Here is an 18915-nt window from a genome sequence, read left to right on the forward strand (position 1 = left end):
TATCCAACAGCTCACAATTCCCAATTCAGGTCTGTTGTCAGAAACTAAAATGCAAAGATCATTTGTATTCATTCACTCAGCCAATGATCTTTGGACTAGACATTGGGGAAAATGGAAGACAATAAAGTGAACAAAAATTTTGAGGCTTATTTTCTATTGGGGGCTTATTTTCTATTTGGGGGCTACAGAAAGCAGGCAAGACAGATAACTCAGACTGGACTTTACACGGTGGGAGGCAGTAAACAGGGAAACAAAGCAGCTCAGAGGAGCACGAAGTGTTGGCTGGATGAGTGACGCTGAAGGTGGAGAAGCCACAGGGAAACTGACAGGGCAGGGTGCGGGTGGGGCGGCAGACCGCTGCAGGTCCCAGAGCTGGACCGGGGCACAGGTCCAGCAGGCTGGGGCTCATCCCAGGGGAGTCCAAGGCTGAGGGGAGGGTTCTGAACAGGACTTACATGATGACCTAGGTTTCACCAAGACGACTCTGCTGCTGGAAGAACTTAAGGAGCCACAGGGAGCCACACCAATGATCATTTATAATGACACGATCTCCCCAAGAAAGCACAGATTGACACCGGAAAGTAAAAAAAATAAATAAATAAATAACTGGGCAAAGTCAGGGGCTTTCTGTGTATTCACTCATTTAATCCTCTTAACCATCCCAGAACAGCAAGGCTGTTATTCCCATTTGACAGATGAAGAAACTGAGGCACAGAGATTTGAAGGCTACGCAATTCTCTAGTGATTGAGCTGAGGTTCCAACCAGACAGTCAAAGGTCAGAGTTTGAGGAGATAGAATCACCCATGCTGTCTGAAGCTTACATTATGATAATGAGCAGAGCAAAGCAAATGAAGAGAGTGCTGGTCTGGGTACCTAACAGTTTTCCTCCCCATCGGAGCTTCTTTGTCAGTCTATTGTCAATCTATCCTCCCCACCCCCACTCTTGCTCAACACCACCAATTTCTAGGTATAATTAAAATGGGTGTATGGCACAGAAAAAATAAAACCTGGAAGCCATTTTACTGTAACTCACATCACCTAGGACATCTGCCAGTTTCACTTTCCCCTTTTCCCTCTGAATCTCTATCCAGAGATCATCTAATTTAGCACCAGAGTTGTGGAGTTATCAGAGCTGAAATTTGCAGTCGAAACTGCCTACCCTTTTGAGGTATGAAGAAACAGGGAATGGGAAAGTGGGGCTGGAAATAAAGACAAACTTCCTCTAGGGAAAAGAATTCATATTTATACTTCCTGGGTATAGAGTTAATAGATAAGAGATTGGTTAATGGATTGATTCCAAATCCAATCTTCGCGTGCTGACCTGGGTTCCAACCTACCTTTTAACAGCTGTGTGAACCTGGGCAAATCAACTGATGTCTCTGAGTCTCAGTTTGTGCCATCTGAAAAATGGGGTTGATGATGGTTCCTATTCCATAAGGAGTTGCTGAGCATACATGGAATAATGAAAGGGAAGCCCTCGGCATTGTACCCATCACACAGTGGGCTCTCAGGATGCCAGCTGCTGTTATCAACCATACTATTATTTTTACTACAAATCCTCCCAACCCACCAGAGGCAGGAGATAGTGTTTCCATTCAGAAATAAGAAACAGAGACTGCAGCCCTTCTACAACAGGCATACCCATCTCCTTCTGCCACTCACCAATCCCATTGCTGGGCTCAGCTCCTCTAGAAGAAGCCTCCCAGACCAGCCGGACCTCAGTCATCCTGGCCTTGTGGGCCCATCTAAGGCATCTGCCATCTGAAGCCAAACCTGGTCCTCAACTACTTCAACCCCCAAGCACCAGCATCACTCTGTCCACTTCTGAGAACCAGACTTCACCCCAGTGTTGTCGCCATGCGCAAAAAGCATACATCTGTTTTCCTGCAGTGGACTGGGAGGGGGGGTTCTTAGAGGGATCCCCAAGTGTAGCTACATGTCCAGCACAGCGCCAGAGAGTAGCACGCAGTAAATACCAGGTGAGCGAATGGCACTGTTCCACTGTGAGTTTTCTGTGTAATTAGTTCAGAGTTATTACATGGATTAATACGGACAAGTTCTTAAGAACAGCACAGAGGCAGGGCTTAATAACTCTAAGAAGTCATGTTATTGTAGCTCCTAATAATGCTGAGTAAGGACTGTGATGCTCCACCATAACTGCACTAACGCCGAATCATCACTGTCGGTGGCTTTCCTCTGCCTGTCTGCATCTCTAAAGGCAAGGATACATCTACCAGACTATCAAACCCATGGTTCTTTTTTATTTCCCAAGAGCCTTGACCAGTTCCAGGCACATGTTCAGCTCCTAGAGTTTCCAGATGAGTGTGCTCAGTCACTCAGTCGTGTCTGACTCTTTGCGACCCTTTGAACTGTAGCCCACCAGGCTCCTCTGTCCCTGGGATATTTCAGGCAAGAATATTGGCATGGGCTGTCATTTCCTCCTCCAGGGGATCTTCCCTACTCAGGGACCGAACGTGCATCTCCTGTACTGGCAGACGGATTATTTACTGCTAAACCACCGGGGAAGCTTAGAGCTCCCAGTCATATCCTTAATGAACTTTGCCTCCGTAATGTGAAGAAAGATGACAAGATGGAAACACTGCACAAGATCGGGGGAGGGCTTTACTTCCTCCTGGATCGGTTGTTTCTTTAAGTAACTTGGCCGCGATGGCTCACCTAAAGGAAGTGAAATCTGAAAAGCATGTATTTTCCCCTGATGGAAATCAGCAAAGGCTCACAGACTTCCAGGGCAAACATCAGTGAGCTGGCCGGAAACCACCACTGCCTAATAACAGCCGACCAACACTTTGGAGCCCAGCAGGATACAAAAGGTCTGGCTTCCTCCACAAGAAAAAAAAAAAAGCTAACATGTGTTGAGGGGGTGGAGAGGGAAGGGAAAAGGAAAAAGGCAGTCAACATCTAGGAAATTATTACTTTTCCAGGACACACAGCCTATCACAAAAGCAATCAAGGAACTGAAGAAGCAACCTAGAATAGCATCATGTGCAAACAGCTCTAAAGGGAAGAAAGTGAATCACATGTATGCGAGAGGTGCTCTGCTGCAGTACCTTAGTCAATAAGGGTTTAAGCCCACCAAGCCGAACCTGCAGCCTGCGAGGCGCTGGGGGCACAGCAAACAGCCTGTCGGGTCTGGTGGAACCTGTGCAACGGGACGGGGAGAGCCATAAGCAGGGGTTGCAAACTGCTGGCCTGGGGGCCACAGCTGGCCAGCATGTGTTTTGTCTGACCTGTGAGGGGGTCTTCAAAAATCTAAACTGAAATATTTGAAAATTAGAACTTTAATTAAAAAAAAAAAAAATTCCCTGGCTTCTCTTTCACAAGTAGAAAGTCTGGCAACACTGAATCTCCTCTGTGGCCTGGGGGAAACAGGGAGGTGGGAAAAGGGAGTTGGACTCAAAAAGCAGCTGCCGGGTTTAGAGTGGGGACCAGTTGTGGGCTAGTCCTCACACATCCTACTGTGCTCCTTTGGGTCCACACTGTGCATTACATCATCTGCTCATCTTCCTAAACAGCTGAGTCTGCATGGGAACCCATGGCCGCAACCCAGAACAATGGGGATGTGAGCTGCCATAACTCAAGGTGCGGGGAGGGGATGAAGGAAGGCTTCCTGGAGGGGATGAAGGCATGTTTCCAGGAGGAGGTGACCCCTAAGCTGAGTCAGAAAGCATCAGTAGGAGTTAGTTTGGAGACGAAGTTAGGAAAGGAACTGAAGCCTGTCCCGTTTCCCCAGCTGGATGAGACAGGGATGTCAGAAGTGAATCTGTAGGCACCTGTCCTCTAAAAGAATCCCATCATTCCAAACCTTCCTCAGGCAGAACCCACATTCCCCAGCTGCCTCTGATCAGGCAAGCCTTCCTTCTGCTCCAAGCAAAGGCAACCATCTGGCAGGAAGCACTCAGCCCGGAGGGTTGGCGAGGGCGGGGTCCTTAGCCCAGCTCCACGGGTCCACACCCCTCAGCAATTCAATCTATAGAGGGGCTATTACACAGCAGGTGCTCGAACTCATAATGCGAAGCCAGTAAAAGCTCAGGGTCTAGTTTGCCCTTTAGAAAGCCAGGAGGAAGGCAGGCAGGGAAGCAGGGAGACAGCTGGGGCCGATGACAGATGCTTTCCAGTGGCAGGAGGGTGCATTCTGGAGCCAGCGATGTCACTGCTGGACCAAATTGGAGAGAGTGCGTAGTCACAGGTCAAAGGTGTCAGCAACTGCTCAGGTATAAAACACAAAGATCATAGGGTGCTGTCTAAGGTGTGGTTGCCAAGACCACCTCCACGCATTACCAGGACTGATACAGTGATCACCCCCATCCTTTGGCATCCCTAAGTATGTGGGGAATGTCTGCAATCGAGAAAGCATGTATGGATTGTCCAGGCAAATGACAGGGAAGAGACACTGCCTGGGGCCACCCTTGAGGCAGGGGGAGAAGACAGCAAAAGCCAGGGGGCAGCCCTCCTACTTCGAAAGCGTTTTCTGGGAGACCGTCTCTCTCTACTGACCCCCCATACCTCCCTTTCCCCCCCTCCCCGCCTGCCCCCCGTGCTCTGAGGGGAAGGCGGCCCTGCAAGGCTGATGAGCAGGATACCATCCCCGCCAGAGGTGTCCTCTGAGTGTCAACCCAGCTGGGTCAGTCTGGCCTCACCTCACAGGTTTGTTTCTTGGACCAAATGCAAATGTCTGCTTCGTAAGAAGCAATACACGACAAGGACAGGAATGATCTTGCCACGAAATCTCTAAGTGAGATGATTGGCTGAATGATCCCAAGGCTACCCTGGCCCCCACTGAATGAATTATGACTTAAGTGGACTATGGGGTAATACCTAGCCCTAGTGGCTCAGCAGTGAAGAAGAGCCTGCAATGCAGGACACACAGGAGACAGGGGTTCGAACCCTGGGTCAGGAAGATCCCCCGGAGGAGGAAATGGCAACCCACTCCAGTATTCTTGGCTGGAGAATTCCATGGACAGAGGAACCTGACAGGCTACAGTCCATGAGGTCTCTAGAGTCGGACATGACTTAGTGACTAAACAACAACAACAAAGAAGCTTGAATTTATGACCATGAGCACATGGTCATGGATGCACTCTGGCTGCTTTCCTTACTATATAGTTTCAAAATGCCTAAGTGATACATGTGTCTATAGTCTTCCTCTACAAAGCATACCACCTGCCTCATCTTCTTCTCTCTCCCAGGGGGATGAGAGTGAGTCTGATCTACATCCTTCCATTTTTTTTAGACATTCACACCCACCTCTAAGTATCCTTAGAGGATACTTAGAGGATACACAGAACATGAGCTGTGAATTCCCAAATGTACCAAGGCGTGGGGCTGCACATGTGTTTTTGATTTCACTGCCAGCTGCCAGTTGGTCTTTCAAGTGACCTCACATTCACTAGCTGAGTCAGGGGACCCCAGGCCACACACAGCCTTCCCAAGACTTGAGTCAGACCTCCTATTTTGGGCACATTTTGAAATACAGGGAAAAATGTGCCCCAGAAACAACTCAAGTGCCCTTCCAGTGGAAGATGGGTCAAAAAACAGTGGCATATCCAGAGAACAGGACACTAATTGCAATCTAATCCACAGAACGACTGACATATACCACAAGGAAGATCTCACATGCATGAGAGAAAGCAGACTCAAAGAGCTACATCCTGGATGATCCCATTTACAAGCAAAAGACAAAACCATGAGGTCAGGAAACAAATTCGTGGTTGTCGGAAGCTGGGGACCAGGGAGGAGACTGACTACAAAGAAGTAGAGGGGATGTTTGGGGGGTGATGGAGATGTCCGCGATGTTGATGGTAATGATTCCAAGACTGTGTTACAGAGCTGTGTGCATTTATTGAATTGCCTACCACTACCTACTAAAAAAAAGCAGATTCTACTATCAACAGATCAGACCTCAACACATGCAGCTATATTAGGGAGATTCAGAATCTTTTCACGTGTATTATGCTTTTTTCTTTTGAGAACTATTTATTCATATCCTTTACTCACTTTGCTATGAGACTGTTTAGTTTGTTATTGACTTTGGGGAACTCTTCTTTATTATTAAAGCTTTTCCTTTTTTAACTTAAATATTCCTTTTTTTCTTTACTATTTTCATCTTTATCAATCTTCTCCTTTTCCTCTTTGCTCTTCTGCTTCTTTGGTTAACTTCCCCAAAATCTTCACTTTCACTCAAATGTAGCATTTCAGTGTGAATCCCTTCCTCTCATACAAACTCTCTTCTATATTATTCTATTTCCTACTCTTTCATATTCCTTATACTTCGGTGTATACTTGCTTGTCTCTCCACTAAGTAACAAGTTCCTTTAGAACTGGTACCGTCAATGCTGTCCTCACTGCTGAAGATCCAAAACCTTGAGTAGTGTCTGGTACACAACAGGCACCCCACAGATATCTGCTAAATAAATGGAAGTTAAGAAAAAGCTAGTACAGGTGCATATGACGTATACGCACATATGCACACAACGCACACTACACGTCATGGCTCATGACACTGCGAATCACGCACGGCAATAGACACCACATGTCTCAACAGATAAGAGCAAGTTTGGCTTCGGTACGGATCTCATGAGTTGCAATGTTTACCTCAAACTTTTAAAATACCGAGATGCTATGGTGCAATGTGCTTCCCTAGTGGCTCAGATGGTGAAGAACCTGCCTGCAATGCAAGAGACCAGACTTGATCCTTGGATCTCAAAGATCCCCTGAAGAAGGGAATGGCAACTCACTCCAGTATTCTTGCCTGGAGAATTCCACGGACAGAAAAGCCTAGTGGGCTTTGGTCCATGGGGTTGCAAAGGGTCGGACATGACTGAGTGACTAACACTATACTATACTCTGATGCAATAGTCCTAGGACTGAGGACTTATCCCAAAAAATTAAATGAAAAATATAAATATATATATTTATAAATATATTATAATATTTTCTATTATATATGTTATTGTTATATATGTTATATATTATATTTTATAATTTATTTTGTGATATATCATTTTATAATATATCATTTTATAATGTATTATATAAAAATGCCATGGACAGAGAATTCCCCAGCAGTCCAGTGAGTAGGACTCTGAGCTTCCACTGCAGGAGGCACAGGTACAGTCCCTGGTCAGGGAACTAAGATCCTGAATCCCACATGCCGCATGACACCTTCACACCCCTCCCAAAAACCACTCGGACCAAAGCATATGTAATAATGCTCAGGAACGCTTACAACTTACAAGGTCAGACATAAACATACATACACAATTATAACTGTTTTTTTAAAAAACCACAGTAAAGACAAAATAGTGATTGCATTAACTCGAGAAACAACACTTATCTTTACAGACTTGTCCCCTCAGATGTTTAGAGATAGGCTTTTTTTTTTAATCTGTAAAAAAGATAATTCCAATTTCCCTAATTACAGTCTGTCCACCCAGGGCCATTTCAGGCACCTCCCTTCTAAGATCCACCCTCTATGGAGTTTGTTATCTCTCTAACTGTAAATTTGGGAAGTTTGTCCTCAGCTACGGCCCCAGGGTGGGCAGGACCCACTCAGATCACTCCTGCCTGGTCATTAAAGCGCCCCCACAGCAGTGAGAAGCCCTTGCACCGCACCTGGAGAAAACGCCCTGGCACAGCAATGAAGACCCAGCACAGCCAAGATTAACTTTTTTTTTTTCTTTTAAGAAAAAGCTAAAGCAGTGCAAATCAGCTTTCCATTTAAAACCATTCCATGGCTCCCCATTTTACTGTGTACAAGACAGCATCTTTCATCTTTTAGAAAGGCCTGGAGATACTACAAGCAACACCGCCAAAGAGCGGTTTCCCCTTCTACCTCTGTCCGCCTTGCTCACACCACTCCAATTCGTTCTTCATCTTGCTCCCCCATCTCACAGTCCAGCCCTGCCCTCAACCTCTAACGTGGCTCCTTCCTGGGCTCAAACACCATCCTCTAAGACGAACCCCTTCACCTCCTTCAAGGCTGCTCCAATGTCAGCTTCTCAGCGGAGCCTGCCCTGAAGCCACCTTAACACTGACCTTAACCCTCCAGACCCTGACCCTTGTTCCCACAGGACACATTCCCCTCGAATACACTGCTAATATCCTCAGTTTACTGTGTCTGCTGCTCGGATGTCTATTCTAGCTATAATGCAAGCACCATTCATGCAACATCTCTTTTGCTCCTTCCTGCATTCCCAACACTGAGAACTCTGCTTGGCACAGAGCTGGTATGCAATGTATTGAATTAATGAAAATGAATAGGGACTTCCCTGGCTTCAACCTTCCCTGGGCTAACGGTTAAGACTCCGAGTTTTCAATGTAGGGGTCACAGGTTCGATCACTGTTTGGGAAACTAAGACCCCACATGCTGTGTAGTACAGAGGAATTTTTTAAGAAATGAATAAATGAAGCCATGAGCCCTACCAAGTTGACAATTTCTGGAGAGAAGACAGATACACAATATACCAGGTAATGATCAGTGCTGTCCCAGTTTGCTCCAGCTGCCATAACAAACCACTACAGACCAGGTAGCTTAAATGATTGAAACGTTATTTCTCACAGTTTTGGAGGCTAAGAAGTTCAAGACTAAGGTTGTGGCCAATCTGATTTTGATGAGAGCTCTCTTTCCGGGTTGTAAACAGCTACTTTCCTCCTGGATCTTCACAGAGACAGAGAGGATGAAACCTCTCTGGTATTCTTCTGGTAACAGCACTAATCACCACATAAAGACCCCACCCTAATGACCTCATCTATCCATAATCCATAAAAAAAGAAGGGGACGACAGAGGACTGAAATGGTTGGATGGCATCACCGACTTGACGGACATGAGTTTGAGCAAGCTCTGGGAGTTGGTAATGGACAGGGAAGCCTGGCGTGCTGCAGTCCATGGGGTTGCAAAGAGTCAGACACGACTGAGCAACTGAGCTGAACTAATCCATAATTACCTCCCAAAGGCTCCACCTCCAAACACCATCACACTGGGAGTTAGTATTTCAACATATGTATTTTGCAGAAAGACATTCAGTCCACAACAAGTACCATAGACAATAGTAAGACTCAGGCATGGAAATGGGAGGAGGGGAGGTTGCTACTTTATGAGGCAGCCACCAAAGAAAAACAATAACAAATATAGCAACCACCACTTACATAGTCTCTACCACATCAGCTCTGTGCTAAGCACCTCACACCTCTTAATACAGTGGGGTCAGGAGTCGCTGTAGTATTTGCCTGTATTGCATCCATCTGTTCTCTGCCTCCTTGTGGGGACCACACTGTCCCTACTGTGTGACTTGAATAGAATGAAAACACCAGGAGAGCAAGGGTTTTTGTCTCTGCTTCTCTGCTGGACCTCCAGGAGCTAGAATAGTGCCTGCTGACAGGGCAACTGCCCAGTAAGTAAACAGCTCAGTCAGTCCATCTTAAACAGAGTAGCAAATGTTAAGGGCCAATGTACCAAGGAAAGGAGGACTTCCCTGTTGCTCAGTGGTAAAAGAATCCGCCTGCCAATGCAGGAGACACAGGCCCAATCCCTGAATCGGGAAGATCCCCTGGAGAAGGAAAAGGCAAACCCACTCCAGTATTCTTCCCTGGCAAATCCCATGAGCAGAGGAGCCTGGCAGGCTACTGGCAAGCAATACAGTACACAGGGTGGCAGAGTCAGAGATGCCTTAGCAACTAAACAACAACAGCCAGGGAAAGACAGCCCTAAAGAATAACCAGTAAAAACAAGCGTTTTTCTGTCTTCCTCAAGAGCTTACTTCCTCTGTGCTAAGTGCAAATTTTTTTTTTTTTTTTTTTTTTTGCATCATGCCTGAGAGGGAGACACTATTCCTCTCCCCGTGTAGCAGCTGAGAGCTGAAATAACCTGCAAAAGCAGGCTGCCAACTGAGGGGTACCCTCTGATTTCTGTCCTTTCTGAGACCTCTCCTGATTTCTTATCTTTCTTCTATTAGCCAGTGTTTCGTTCAGAGGCTTGCAAAGAACACTAGTAAAGTCACTGCACTTCATGATCTATGTAACCAGAATGTTACTGTTACACATTAAAATGTATTCAGAAACCACCAGCTCCAAGCAGCCACAGGAAGCAATAAAACCCAGTAATTGTCACAGTAATATTATCAGTTACCTTTTGCTGAGGGCTAAGCAGGAGCCCAGGAGCCCTGCTGAATGCCTGCCTGCTGGGCATCCTCTATTTCCTCCTCTCAGCCAGGGCAGAAGGTGGTGCTTTACCGTGCCCATCTTCCACGTGAGGAAACAGGCTCCCAGAGGTGACGTAACCTGCCCCACAGTAACCCAGGTCTGCACTACCCCTCAGCCATCCCAGCTGCCTTCCACTGCTTTCCAGCTTCCTTCCTTTCTTCAGAGTCTCCTCCCTCGGGGGGCAAACCCTTGGCCTCCCATCCTGATGGGCTGCTCCACATCTAAAGAAGACAATGACTTGAGGGATGGGCATGGCTTGTTTACTTAAAAATAAAGTAGTTCTTCGATAGCCACCTGCGAGCCAGTCTCAGGGCTGTGTGAGCCAGCAGATGAAACAGCGACCACCCCTCCCAGCCCATCCCTACTCCTTTGTTGCTCCCAAGAAGTTCATGGTCCAAGAGGGAGAAGAAACAGATAAACAGATATAACAGGGGCTCTGATTACCCACCGGGCACCAACTAAACAACACCACCCCTACTCCTTGCCTCCCCCCTTCAAAAAAAGGAAAAAAAAAAAAGAGGAAGAGAAAATAAAAGAAAATTCAGAACTCTGAAATTAAAAAAATAACTGAGACCATTTGGGCCTCGTGACTGTGAATCTTGTGTTTATGGGCTGGCATTGTTTTTGTTTTTCAGGACACGGTTGGGACGATACAATCTTTGTGTTGTTAGGGTGGTTACAGGACCAAAACACACCCAAGAGAGAGGAAGGTACTCCGGATCGGTTGGTTGGGGGGCGGGGGGTGGGGGGGGAGCAGGTCGTGGAGGTGGAGGGTCTGGATCATTTGCAGAAACAGCTCTATCTCCCATCTGCTGTGAATGTTGTTAGTAATAAATGCTGGTCACAGAGCCAGGCCGGACACCTGGATACAGCTTTCTGCAAAAGCCCATAGATTCTGAGCCAAGACGGAGGCTGTCCCCTGGCCCCAGAGGTCCCCAGACTCTCCAGTTTAGAATTTTCTGAGCACTGAAGCCCCATTCTCGTGGCTTCTTGACCCCAACCAGGCCAGCAGTCAGGGCAGGTGGGGTCTTCACACGAGGTGTGGGGTTTTCCTTTGTGCCTGGGCAAGGAGGGATGACTGGAGAATGAGCTTGACCTTCCCACTCCAGGCGGAGCAGCACCTTTGTCTGTCTTTAGTTTCATTGCCCTCTGACTTCTATGAGTGAGCCTGGGGAGTCAGATGGCCAGTGCAAATCCGGGTGTCTCTGCCACTCCGTGGCTGTATGACCTGAAGGTGCGGGGTGGGGTGGGGGGATCCTTAATCTGACCTGTGGGCTCCCCATCTGCAAAACAGTGATGACAACAATAATTCTACCTTCCCAGGTAGCTAGCCAGGTGGCCAATGCCGGGGACCCGGGTTCAATCCCTGGGTCCCTGAAGAAGGAAATGGCAACCCACTCCAGTGGGTTGAAATCCCATGGACAGAGGAGCCTGGCGGGCTAGAGTCCATGGGGTCGCAAAGACTTTCGACTTGGCAATTAAACAACAGCACAATAGCTGGGAGATTATATGAAATAACAAATATAAAGCATTTCAAGGCTGGCCCACAGTAAGAACTCCATCACTGCTGGACACTTGATTGTAACTGCCGTGGTGAGGCTATAGGAAGCATAAAATGGGAAGAACAGCTTGGCCTGATATAAGATTTCAGTGTTATTACAAAAACTACTACTATTATCAGGAATTCCCTGTCAGTACAGTGGTTCAGACTCCATGCTTCCACTGTAAGGGGCAAGGATTCCATCCCTGGTGGAGGAATTAAGATCCTGCATGCCACGTGGCATGGCAAAAAAAAAAAAAAAAAAACGGGGTGGGGAGGGGAAGAAAGAAACTACTACACTACCATTATGATCATTTACTATTATTGTTATTAGAGTCTTAGATTAGCTGGAACCCGAAAAATAGAAGAGACAGAGGCAGAGTCGATCAAAGGACCCATCTTGGTAGTGCCTCCTGTAAGGCCTCAAACCCCTGACGTTTTTTGGGAAAGGGTAGAAATGACCATCAACAGGGCTCATCCATGTTCAAAATTATCCCATTTTGGGTCAGGAGTCCCCCCACTGACCCAGGGTATGTGCAGGAACAATCCTGGTTTCTTAAAGAGATCACAAACCTGCATCCAGAGGTTTGTCTTTTTTTTTCTTTTTTTAAGGGGGCAGGTGGGGAGAACACCATGTCCACAGCCAGCGAGGACAGGAAATACTAAAGAAAAAGCTTGAGCATCCAGAGGCCATCTGACACCCAAAGCACAGAGGGAAGCGCAGCCATTAGCAGGCACAAGGCTACCTCGCCGAGGAACATGGACCAGCAACCATCCAAGGTCCTTGCTCCCACAGGAAAGGCTCAACCACCAGCCATGGGTATCACCACTTTCAGGGAAACTCACACAAAGAGGAGTAAATATCATCCCGGAGGCTCTTTAGTTGAGCAGAGAAAAAAACGTCCCTCCCAGTCAGGCAAAAAGCCCTGGGACACAGGCTCTGAAACCCAGCCTGCCTGCTTGCCTGCCATTTAGGAGGAAAAGAAAAAACTAAAGCACAAGAGATCAGCTGAATGTGGCTGGTGAGAATTTACCCAGTTTTTAGATCAGCAAACTCACAAATCAGTTTCGGGGGATAGGGTCTGTCTGCTATTTCAGAATCGAGAAGAACTCCCTCTTTCCAGCCCAGAAAAGCTCTAGTCCCAAGCAGAAAGGGCAAGCCCAGACAGCATGCGCCCAGGGGTGGGAGGGAATCAATCAGAAAAAGAAACTGATTTCTTCTCCTTTTCAAGAGAAGCCTGGATGATGCAAAATTTTGCACTCAAAGTCAGTAAAGCAACAACAATAAAAAGTTACCCTTCACCAGGCAAAACAAAAATGACCGCAGAACAAATCCCGCCCCCTGCCTCGGGAATTCACTGGGGACAGCATTATGATCCGCCCAGGACCTTCTCGGCCTTGCCATCACCAGACCCATCCATGGAATCCCAGTCCTGCCGTACCAAGGCCTCAGACCACGAGGTACTCCTCACCTCCAGGATGTAATTGCTCCCAAAGAGTGGCGATCAGGCCAGGAGGCTCTTGCCCAGGCCAGCCACTCTGTGCTTGTTCTGCTGCTGCTTCCAGGAAGGTTTTTCTCCTAATAAATCTTTCAGGAAGTCCCACTGAGTGTTCAGAGGATCCATCCAACACCCTCCTTCATTGGTTAAAGCTTGAGACAGATTCGTTGTGATCACAGGACTGTGTCAGATGAACAAGCCTGAACTTGTCACTTCCAGTATGCAAAAGAGGGCTGCAACATCCTATAACAAACAGCGCAGCAGACACAGTCCCTACCTCCTCAGAGCCTCCGCGCACCCACCACACACAAACACACGTTTCTTCCCGCTTTGCTCCAACAACTACGCAGCTCCAGGCGCCAGGACGCAAAGTGGTGGGGGAGGGGAGGGGGGGATGCGAGAGGGGCCGCCAGCCTCCCTTTGGAAAACAGAAGACGGAAAAGAAACACCCAAATGTCCCCAAAACCCCTCACTTAGGGATTTCCTCTCTTCTCTCATCTTACAGACGGGCCTGAAGTCAGGGGCTCAAATGAACAGAATATTCCATGCCTGCCAACTCTCGGGAAAATACCTGCACACCAACCACATGCACCCTCATGGTCGCCCTTCCCGAAAGTCTAGGCTTGCTTGGACCACAAACGCTGGCATAAATAAAAGCACATTAGCCTCGGGAGGGTAAACCTAAATAAACCAACAATCCATCCAAATAGAATTACCAGGATGGGGGGGGGGGCACCCGGAAAATCAGTAAATGCAAGGCACAAGAAGAGAAAGTTTCCAAAACCAGAGTTGCTGAGTTTTCGGAAATCACCTTGTTGGGGAGTTGGGGCGGGGTGGGGCGGGGGGAGATGGGCAAAGAATGGAGGGTGTATCATATGGTTCACAGGCTTCTCAATTAGCAAAGGGGCCTCCCGACCTTGTCTGCGAATCCTAATCAGTACTGATCGGAGGGGGTCTATATTTGGAGGTTATAATAAATACTTTTCATCAAGACCACAAATCCGGAATTATCTCTCTGCAAGGGCTATTTGATGTCACCCTCTTCCCCTCCCCCCGCCCCCAAACGCCCCAAACTCGCTGCCAGTCTAGAGTCTGGAGATGAGCAAAGTGCACGGTTAACAAACATATTGGGATCTGAAAGCTCTTTCCGTCGGTCCAGCTGCCCACCGCGCATCCCTCCCCGCAAGGCCAAGGCTGCCGACTCTCCCGAAAGGCGGAGGACAAAATTGTAACTTACTGAAAGGTGTCTCCCACCGTGTCTCCGCAGGTCACCGGGACCGCCAACATCCTTTCCGCGTGGAAATCCACTCGAGGGGGTCCGGGGCGGGGGCGTGCCGGGGCTCATCCTCGCTCGCGGCCCCTCGCCCTTCCCCCGGGCCCCGCCGCCCGGAGTCCGCCCGGCCCGCGGGCCCATGTGCTCGGCGGCCGCACGCGCTCTGCCCGCTGGAGCGCGGGGCTGGCGGGCGGCCCCTGACGTCACGGCGGCTCGCGCTCCGGGCCGCGGGGGAGGGGAAAGCGCGCGCCGCCCGGCCGGCCGCGTGCGTCCTCTGCCCCTGCTCGGCCGGCGCCCTCCGGCTCCCCGCCGCCTTGCCTGCAGCCCCGGGAGCCCCTCCGCCCGCGGGCGGAGCAGCCCCGGGCATCCAGCCGCGGAGGGCCGCGCGCGGAGGCGGGGAGGGCCTGGGCCGCCGGGGGCCCCGATGGCGCGGGGGAGGGCGCGCTGCGCACCGGGATGGGGGGTCCTGGCTGCGTTCGCACCGCGGCCCGGGGAGAGTCAGCTCGAACTCGATGATGGTGCCCATTCACTTGTGCGTGGCGGTTTCAGCTGCCCTCCTCCCCACACCTCCACACCCTCCCCCCCCCCCCTCCCGCCGGCGTCCTGGAGTCTTCCCACTTGCCAGATGTGGAAGGAGAGTTTAGGGAAATAAGATGGACCGAGATGCTCTAAGATGGGAGCTCTCCGCGCAGCAGACCCTGGCTTAGTTCCATCTCTAGAAACCCGAGCGCCTTCTTGGGTACCACCAGCATCTGCTGGCCTGGTAAGAGAGGCGCACACACCTTCTCACCCTTCTTACCTCCTTCGACGTCTCCAGCTGCCCCCGAGGGCTGAGGTTGGCACATCCGTGCAGAGGGCGTCTGTCTACACAGCTGCCTCCCCTCGGGTGTATTAAACTACCACCCCCCCGTGAATGTCCAGTTCCCCGCCCCCTCCCCGCCTGAAGGAAAGAGAGAGCGCTGGCCTCCTGCAGGGAAAGCATTTATCTTGCTTTCTCTACAAAAGCCCTGGACTGGACCGAAGCGAGGAGCTGCCTCCAGTTCACTCCATCATCTCATGAGCCCTTAAGGGAAACAGGCGCCCTGCTAGGCGATTGGGAGGAGCGACTGAAAGACGAGTTAGATACAAACCCTAGAAGGAGGTCACAGCCCGGTGAAAAGATGGACACGCAAGTGGGTGATTTGAGAATTATGGAAGCGAAGACTGTCCCTTTCTCCCCGACCCAGTGCGCTACCCTCCCTTTCATTCCAGCCCACCCAGCAGCCTTCGACCCAACCTTCCCGCTCTGTTCTATTCAGTTTCTCCTATTCCAAGGGCTTCTTCCTGACTTGACTGGTTCCCCGCTCTTGGAAAAAAAAAAAAAAAGCAAAACTTCAGGTGATGCTCCTTGTACCATCTGAAACACAGACTCATTTATAATCACTGAACGCTTGTTTTGTGCCTGGTCTTGGAGTTCTGATGGTCAGACCTCAGCATCTGCATAAGGCACTGTCAGAACTGTGAGAACAGCCCGTTGGCTGCTTAAAGTTCTCCCTGGAACCGACCTCTGTCATCCCCAGGGAAGCTGGCCCGCCTCCTGTTCGGTATCTGGTATCTGCAGGCCAGGTGAGGCCAGGCTTCCAATGACAATTCCATTCTCTCAGACGGTAGGTTGGCTACTGTATCCTTCCTGTTGGCTGTCTGCCCTGGGGCCTCTCTGGGCTGAAAAGACACTTTGACCCAGGACTCACTAAACGTTGACCTTGACTTTGCTTGCTCTCTTTGGATCCCTGAAATATTCATCTTAAATTCACATTTTTCCGTTTTTTAAAATTCCTCTTTAAAATAAAAAAATTTTTTTTCAGAAGAAATGCAAAGAAAATATCTTACTATTCCTACCATCCAAAATTAACTAAAATGACATTTTGGTATACCTACTTCCAATTGTTTTTTAAAACTTGTTCTCTTCTTGCATAAGGGATACAGTACAAGTACATTGTAAAAAAATTAAAACTGCACAAGAAAGTATAGAAAATAAAGGGAAGTAAAAATTTTATCAGCCAGAAATACTTTCCATAAATATTCTATAAATCCAAGACATCTTTTTAGTCATACTTATTTATGTATCCAGGTAGATGGATAGCTAGATGCAGGATTGACAGACAGGAAAAAATATATTGATTTTGAAATCTTAATACTGTGTAGTTGCTATTTTTAAATTTAAGGCATTTCACTTTCTTTGAATAGAAGACAAGGAAGCCAACAAGAAGTTAAGGAATTGTTAAACTTTAAATCTTTCCTTACCATGTGAGAGATATCACTTCCTAAATAATTTGGCATGTGGTCAGATGAACAAAAGGAGAGTGAAGTCATGATGTTTTCTTTGTAGGTCTCTCCATATAATTATTTATGAGTAGGTATTTCTCCAAAGATGACATACAAATAGCCAACAGACATATTAAAAGATGTTGATTATAAATTTCTCTTAGCAGGCAATACCTTGCTCCCACCTGCCCTTACTTCACCTCTTTTATCTCTTAATTTTCTTAATGTTTTTAAATTGCCATGCTCCATTCCATAACTGAAATTCCCATGGTTAGTTAATACTGGGTCTATAATTACATAATTTCATGCTCATGGTCAGTTCTTCCCTTTTCCTTCTTTCTTTAAAAATTTTATTTATTTATTTATTTACTTATTGTTTTTTTGGCTGCATCTCTTGCATGCATAATCTTAAGTTTCCCAACCAGGGATTGAACTGGATCCCACGGCATTAGACGGATGCAATCTTAACCACTGGACTGCCAGGAAAGTCCCAATCCTTCCCTTTACTACATCTGCTTCCTTATCTGCAAAATCCACCCATTCACTTATCACACATTTGGAACCCCAGTTGAGTATCAGGCACGAACTAGTCCCCTAGACTCTGTGGCAATAAGACAGACAAGAACCCTGTTCTTGAGCACCTTTCATTCTAGTGAGAAAGGCCAGACAAATAAGCCAACAGGCAAGTGAATTTCAACAGCAACACTACCAAGATGGGTAAATCTGGGTGAAGAGCTAGAGTGGTTGGGGGCAGGCGAGCAACTGACTCCAGACAGTATCAGCAAGAAGGAGCCAGTTGTGCAGACTGACAAGAGAGTGTTCCAGGCCAACGGAACCACAAGGGTCAAGCCTGGAGGCACATGAAAGCAAGATCATCAATCATTCCACAAAGGCATATGGAGTCAGACCGGCAAACAGTTGCAGACATCATTTTCTTTTGGGGCAGGAATCACATGCGTTCAGCTCCCCATTTCACCCCCAGCACCAATTCAGTGAATATACGTAGAAGCTATAAGTGAATGACTGAACGGACACCCTGGATCCTGTGGTAGCAGAATGAGGGTGGAAAAGTGCCAGGTGCAGTAGAAACACAGAGAAAGGCATCTGTTTGGCACAGGCCAAGAAGAATCCCCAGGGGAAGTGGAGACTGCAGCTTGAAAAATAGCTTGGACAGAGAGGAGAGTAGGGTGTTTGAGCAAAAGGAATGTGCATCCTTTTAGAGTCTGACAGACTTTGAGTGGTCTGGTATCGCTGGAGTATGAAATCACTGTTGGAAAAGTGAAGAAAGGGTAATTGGGTCAGAGGAAGGTAGATCAGATTCTGAGAGACCTTGAGGTCCAAGTATTCTCGCCTTTGGCTTAAAGAAAGGAAGATGCCACTCAGGACCTGGCTGAGAAACAGTGAGAGCCTGGACCAGAGGAAGGCTGCCTTAGGAAGGAGGAGAAACAGGTAAATGCTTAGGAAAACACCTTCACCCAGTAAATCTGGGGAGGAGCAGGGGAAGACGCAAGGGTAAGTGCCAGATTTGGGATTTCAGAAATGGTGGGTGGGCGAAGTGTCACTCTTTGGGTGGGAACTCACTGGAAGATGCAGGCCTGGGTGGGGGAAGGGATGCCTCCATTGTGGACTGCGAGGGTTTCACAAACCTTTGGTCCTTCCAGGTGAAGCCTGGGAGGCAGGTGGCTCTCAGTGCCCTATATTCATGGGTAGTGGATGCCCAGAGCAGGACTGAGCCCAGGCAGGAAATGTTAAGGGAGGGGCCAAGGGTCACACTCAGAGGAACGAACGTTTATGGGGCAGAAAGAGGAGGTGCTGCTGTTCAGTTGCTCTGTCGTGTCTGACTCTGCTATGGATTGTAGCCCACCAGACTCCTCTGTCCATAGGATTTTCCAGGCTAGAATATGGGAAAGGGTTGCCATTTCCTTCTCCAGGGGATCTTCCCAACCCAGGATTTGAATCTCAGTTTCCTGCACCTTTTGCCTTGGCAGACAGATTCTTTACCATTGAGCCGCTTGGGAAGCCCCAGAAAGAGAAGGAAGCTGCTTGTATTCAGAATGCTCTCTGTAAACCTATGGTCCT

General features: G+C 48.2%; 1 protein-coding gene across 1 annotated transcript in view; it reads right to left on the bottom strand.

Annotated features, from left to right (window-relative positions):
- The window catches only part of LOC122679075 (translation initiation factor IF-2-like), a 60525-nt gene extending 45148 nt beyond the window's left edge, over positions 1-15377 (bottom strand). Inside the window, exons 1-2 of the mRNA XM_043879339.1 lie at positions 15332-15377; positions 14497-15002 (exon numbers count right to left, since the gene is read on the bottom strand). Coding sequence (XP_043735274.1) covers positions 14497-15002; positions 15332-15377 — 552 coding nt within the window. The remainder of the gene's footprint in view (positions 1-14496; positions 15003-15331) is intronic.
- Between the last annotated feature and the right edge of the window lie 3538 nt (positions 15378-18915).

The sequence above is a fragment of the Cervus elaphus genome, chromosome 21 (genome assembly GCF_910594005.1).
Source record: "Cervus elaphus chromosome 21, mCerEla1.1, whole genome shotgun sequence".
In the NCBI taxonomy this organism is placed as follows: Eukaryota; Metazoa; Chordata; class Mammalia; order Artiodactyla; family Cervidae; genus Cervus; species Cervus elaphus.